This window comes from Calidris pugnax, unplaced genomic scaffold, assembly GCF_001431845.1.
Source record: "Calidris pugnax isolate Ruff unplaced genomic scaffold, ASM143184v1 scaffold75, whole genome shotgun sequence".
Lineage (NCBI taxonomy): Eukaryota > Metazoa > Chordata > Aves > Charadriiformes > Scolopacidae > Calidris > Calidris pugnax.
In genome coordinates, this window is record NW_015090908.1 from 348818 (window position 1) to 354817 (window position 6000).

Consider the following 6000-nt stretch of genomic DNA (forward strand, 5'->3'; position numbering starts at 1 on the left):
CTTTGTCGGAGACATGGACAGTGGGATAGAGTGCCCTCAGCAAGTTTGCCGATGACACCAAGCTCGGTGGTGCGGTTGACATGCTGGAGGGAAGGGATGCCATCCCGAGGAACCTGGACAGTCTCAAGAGGTGAGCTGACGCAAACCACATGAAGTTCAACCAAGCCAAGTGCAGGGTCCTGCACCTGGAACATGGCAATCCCAAGCACAAATACAGGTTGGGTGGAGAATGGCTGGAGAGCAGCCCTGAGGAGAAGGACTTGGGAGTGCTCATGGATGAGAAACTCAACATGAGCCGGCAGTGCGCGCTGGCAGCCCAGAGAGCCAACCACATCCTGGGCTGCATCAAAAGAAGCGTGGCCAGCAGGCTGCAGGAGGTGATTCTACCCCTCCACTTTGTGCTTGTGAGACCCCACCTGGAGTACTGCATCCAGATCTGGAGTCCTCATCACAGGAAGGACATAGACCTGTTGGAATGGGTCCAGCAGAGGGCCACTAAAATGATCAGAGGGCTAGAGTACTTCTCCTATGAAGACAGACTGAGAGAGATGGGGTTGCTCAGCCTGGAGAAGAGAAGGCTCCAGGGAGACCTTACAGCGGCCTTCCAGTACATGAAGGGGGCCTACAGGAGAGATGGGGAGGGACTCATTTGTCAGGGAGTGAAGCGACAGGACAAGGGGTAATGGTTTTAAATTGGAGGAGGGGAGATTTAGATTAGATATCAGGAAGAAATTATTTGCTGTGAGGGTGGTGAGACACTGGAACAGGTTGCCCTGGGAAGTTGTGTCTGCCCCATCCCTGGAGGGGTTCAAGGCCAGGCTGGATGGGACTTTGAGCAACCTGCTCTAGTGGGAGGTGTCCCTGCCCAGGGCAGGGGGGTTGGAACTCGATGATCTTCAAGGTCCCTTCCAACCCTAACCATTCTATGATTCTGTGATTCTATTTACTTTATGTATTAATTTTTATTAACATTAAACTCTTCAGAGAGCAAATGAAGATGTGACATAACACAGTTACATGCAAACTATTCCCAAACTTAAAGCAAATATAGAATTGTACTGCTGTTTCACAGGAATGATGCCACAATATAAGAGCAATTAGCTGCTGTGCATGGTTTGGAAAAGTGCTGAGCTGGAGATGCTCTGGGTACCGCCAGGTCTTTTGTAGCCAGGCCCTTGACGTGTCTGATGCACTCATAGAGCAGAGAAAGGTCTTGCCTTGGGGCTGGTGGAAGAAGCTGTGGCTAAGCTCTGAGCTGCAGGCAATGTTTCATGTGCTCAATGCCAATGTTTCATAGTTCAAACAATTGCTTCTTTGCCTCCTTGTCATGCAGAAATCTCAAGTCCTGGTGGAGGTAAGCCAAGTTTGCATGAGCCCAAGTAGAACCTTGCGCAATGTAGGTCTGGGAGGGAAGTGATACTGGGAAGCAGCTATGATTTGGAAAATGACTCAGTACATGTTCCCAGGCTGCTTTTCATCTCCAGGTACAGGTGCTCACTAGCCCTTAGGGCCCATCATCTCACTGCAACCTCCACAACAGACCGCCAGCCTAGTGAACCCTCCACGTCCAACTCGGCAGTGAGTGCTTTAGAAACTAGTGCATAGTGGTGGAGACCAGTGCAGCAGGCGAATGCATGGAGCAGCCTGGAAACAGATCCTGCTAGTGCAGAAGGAAAATGGTAGGTTTGAAATTCCAGCTCCAGATCAAAGCTCAAAGATGGTTTTGGGGCCTGGTGTCCAAGACTCCTGCCAGAAGGCAAAGTTAGCATCAAGAGCTGAGACAGCTGGTAACTGGTACAGGAGCTGTTGCATATGCCCACTGGTGATACCTGACCGGCTGGTTCCATCCATGGCAAAGCTATGTCTGTTCCCTTCTCCCAACTCCACTAATCAAACCATCAAGCACTGTACCAAGAGACAGACATGGTAAAGTCCCCCAGCCAGTGCATGATGTGCTGGTGGCCTCTTGGGAGAGGGGAACAAACCAACAGGATAAAGTAGAGGAGGTGGAAGCCTTAGTTTGAGATTTCCTTAGCTTGGCATTTCCTTATTTAAGGTCCTAGCGCTGCCAGGTGCTGCTTCTCTTCACTGCCCGTTGAACCTGGGGTTCACGACTGTGGTGGTGGCGCTCTTGAAGAGGGGGTTATCAGCCTGGAGAGAGAGAGGTGAGAGGCCTGTGTTGTTGTGCTGTATTGGATTTTCAGTGGAGCATTACCCACCCCATGGCTCCCAAAGCTGACAGTGCAGACAGAAGAGCCCATAGGCCACCTAACCCCCTGCAAAATCCAGCTGGGCCACAAAACCAGCAGGAGGCAGGTCTGCCATGGCTGCCTCCAGAGATGATGTCCCCTCCAGGTGTCCCCACCACATTTATGTGACTGTCTCATCACAACCCACCACCATGGATGAGCTCTCTTACATCATTCCACTTGGCCTTGGACTTCTCCTTCTCAAACCGGCGGTATTCCCGGCGATCAAACAGCTCCGTCAAGAGACGCCAGATCAGCAGAAGCACCAGGCCGATCAGGGCCACACCGGCAACGGTAACACCCACGATCAGCGCAACGTTGGGAGGCTCTGGGCACTCTGCAGGGCAGACAGATGGCGTTTGGCTGCAGCCCCCAGCGAGGTGGTGAGGCCATCAGAGCAGATCTGGCAGCCTGCCTGCAGAGGGGCAGGAGGAACAGGGCTGGCATACCTTTTTCAGTATCAACAGTGATGGTGTAGATCTCCTCACCGTCCTCCTGGAACATGCGGAAGGAGATCCAGCAGTTTTGGGAGTCCTTCTCCCTGCACTGCCTGCTCGCCTCATCCAATTTCTCGACCTTCTGGATGTTGGGGCAGGCCTCGGAGCAGTTCTTCTCGAAGGGGCCGCTGTTGAAGGCTATGCACTCCACGCAGGACCTGCAAAACAGGTGGCCACAGCTCACCTCTGTGGGAGCAGAGGCCCTCTCACCCAGCTTTGGCCGTGGCTGGGCTCTGTCCTGTGCCTGCCTGGGAGATGGCAGGGATCCCCCTACCTGCCATGCCATCTCCCCGTGTGTAACTCACACATATCTGCCGCAGGGCGAGGGGCAGCCGGGGCACTCCTGGCAGAACGGGGGCTGGTATCCCCCTCGGCACTGGCAACGGTTGCAGTGGCAGGTCCCGCGGAGGCTGCACTCTTTGTGACGGATGTTCAAGCAGCCCTCTGTCGACTTCTTGCACTGGCAGGCGCTGCCCTGGTACATGGACGTGCACTTGCACTCCCCACAGTCGCATCTCCCACGGTCTGCAGGGGAAGACCTTTCAGACCAGGGCCGTACAGAGAGCCAGGTTACCCTCCCTCTGCTCATGCTTGGAGAGCATCACCCACCCTGCGCTCTCCATGACACCCTCCATGTCGAGGAGGTCCTGCGGGTTGGTATGGCAGGACCCAGGTCCCCCAAACCCACCCGCTTGGATTTTGGCAGGGAAAGGCAGAATCTGCCTGGGGATTTAATCTTTCTAAACACTGCGGCAGTGGAGAACCCATCACGCAGATACATCACCTTTGCCACCGCAGAGGGAGCCATTGTGAAACTCGCAGTTCATGTTGTCACACTCGCAGAAGGTGCCGTAGATGTGCTTGTCGGGCACGTCGCTGGTGTGGCAGATGCACTGCCCACACACACAGTCCCCCAGCCCCGAGCAGATGACTGAGCTGTTGTCCTTCCGGCAGCTGCCCTCCAGCTCCTTGCTGGTCTTGCCTTTGGTTTCACACTCACAGTTTTTCCCCGTGTAGCCCGAATTGCAGCTGCCGTCAGAGGAGAGAGCCCGGGTCAGTGGCCCCAAGAAATGCTGTGGAGCCAGTGTGGGGCCCAGACCTCAGCCAAAGTGGAGCAAATGTGGGACAGCCTCACCGAAACCCAAGCAAGGCATGTTGGTGCTAATCCCATGCTGGAGCAGGGTGGCTGATCAGGAGGAAACAGCAGAAACATTGCTCTTCCTGCTGGTCATATTTATACCACCAAACAGTTGCCCAGAAATCATTGTTATGTTCATCATTTCCAAACCCTTGCCAAGGATATCTGAGCGTTTCCTGAGGAAACCCAGTCTTTTCCTCTCCCTGTCACTGAAGGGCTGTGAAGCAATAATTGCACTTAAAGACCTGTGTGAACTACAGGGATTTTGAGAGACTTCTACAGAAATCTGTGCCTGCTCAATGTGTGGGTTGGTGGATGCTTGGGTAGTTGGGTGGATAGTTGGATGGGTGGGTGGGTGGGTGTTTTCCCTTAGGAAAGCAGCAGAGGCTCCATCAACAGAAGAGCGAGCTCGTTGTGTTCCCTGCCTCCATGAACGTAAACCACCTCTCTGAATAAGAAAATTGATGCAAAGCTGCAGACTCAGGCCAGGACTGACCGACATGTGTACACCCCTCACCCAGCTCCACATTCTCCAGGCACATAGGTGCTTGGAGGAACCAAGTGCACCATGCAGCTGCCCTCAACTTGGGCCAATGGCCTCTCCCAGCAGCTCTCCAGCTTTAGCAGCATTTGAAACAGTGTTTTGGAGTGACAGCACATACCTGCAGATCCCACAAACAATGCTGCCCTTCCCATTGCAGGCAGTTGGGTCGGGCTGTGCAGTGCAGTTGCAGTCGCAGTTGCTGTCCAGGTGGACCGTGAGGGTGTCTGTGAAGCCCAGTGGCCGGATGGTGAAGGACTGACTTTTGATGCACTCCTTGGCTGTGACCCTTACTGTGAAGATGACCTAGAAAGTGCAGAGTGAGAAAGGGAAGGGCCAGAGGCTGTGAGATAGCTTCAGCAGTCAGAGGGGTGGTATCGGCCCCAGGCTGAGCACATGCACATACAGCACAATGAAAGATTCCCCCATCACACAGCATTTTGGACGCTGTTGACATTAAATTAAATAGATAGAAATAAAGTAAATAGAAAGCTTGGAATAACACGTTTGGTTCCTGCCTTTAAACAGGATGGGTATCAGGAACCTTGTGAGCTCTGGGGCATTCCCAGTATGAGGGAACACACCTCGTCATTGATCTTGACATTGTCGCACTGCCCTCTCGCTTTGTTGAAGGTGGCCTTGTCCTTACTGCAGCTGGAGTCATATTTGACATCCAGGAAGTCTGGCAGGGTAGAGTGGTCCAGGATGATCTGTGAGGAGAGGTTCTGTGGGGAAATGTTGGAGAAAGTGCCATCAGTCCAAGAGGAGACCAAAGCAGGGTGTGGGGTTGCAGGTCAGGGCTCCCCGCCAGCCCAGGGGATAGGGGCAGGGAGCACCCCAGGCTGAGATCTCAGCTGCCTAGGGTGGTTTGGGAAAGGCAGATGATAGTGTTGGAGAGACAGGAACTTCTTGGTTGCTGTAGGCAGAAGGACTCAGCATGCCCTGTCCTCAAAGTCCCAACTGCTCTCTGACGATGAGGACACACAACGGGAATCTTTTCCTGCTCCCAGGTCTGCGAGACAGGTGAAACAAGATTCCTCCAGCACTTACATTGTAGGCCTCCTGGATGAGTTCAATGACGTTGCTGGAGTCCTCGTTCAGCTCACCCACAGCTGACTTTGGGATCATCTCACTGAGTTTCTGCCAAAAGAAAGAAAAGAGGTGAGCGATCCCCACTATGTGATGTCGGAGCAGGGGTCAGGGCAGGAGGACAGGCACAGCTGTTTCTGTCCTCCTGGGAAGGGACAGGAGGCACACGGACTATCTGAAGTTTCCTTACCTTGTAGACATCCACCATTTTACTGGTGACAGCAAAAATGGGCTGAATGTTGTTTTCAGCAAGTTTCTGGACCAGCTGGCCGACAGATGGGTAGTCCTAGGAAGGGAAAGCGATGCTGCACTCAGCGTGATCTCCCCCACCAGCAGAAGGGTGGACAGTTTAGGTTTTGCAGCCCAAATTACAGTGATTATGGTGACCTTGTGGTGTCAGCAACAGGCTTTTTATATGACACTTTTTTTTTTTTTTTTTTTTGCCTGGGGGGGGAAGGGTGGGGGGGCAGAACTGTCCCGAACTTG

The 6000-nt window shown here is 53.4% G+C and overlaps 1 protein-coding gene across 2 annotated transcripts in view; it reads right to left on the reverse strand.

The window, feature by feature from the left end:
• Positions 1-942: 942 nt before the first annotated feature.
• The window catches only part of ITGB2 (integrin, beta 2 (complement component 3 receptor 3 and 4 subunit)), a 15676-nt gene continuing 10618 nt past the window's right edge, over positions 943-6000 (reverse strand). For both annotated transcript variants that reach the window (XM_014949241.1, XM_014949240.1), the window contains 9 exons: positions 5705-5800; positions 5476-5565; positions 5010-5150; positions 4547-4731; positions 3531-3775; positions 3052-3271; positions 2699-2904; positions 2420-2586; positions 943-2151 (listed from right to left, as the gene is read on the reverse strand). In XM_014949241.1, coding sequence (XP_014804727.1) covers positions 2086-2151; positions 2420-2586; positions 2699-2904; positions 3052-3271; positions 3531-3775; positions 4547-4731; positions 5010-5150; positions 5476-5565; positions 5705-5800 — 1416 coding nt within the window. In that variant the 3' untranslated portion in view covers positions 943-2085. The remainder of the gene's footprint in view (positions 2152-2419; positions 2587-2698; positions 2905-3051; positions 3272-3530; positions 3776-4546; positions 4732-5009; positions 5151-5475; positions 5566-5704; positions 5801-6000) is intronic.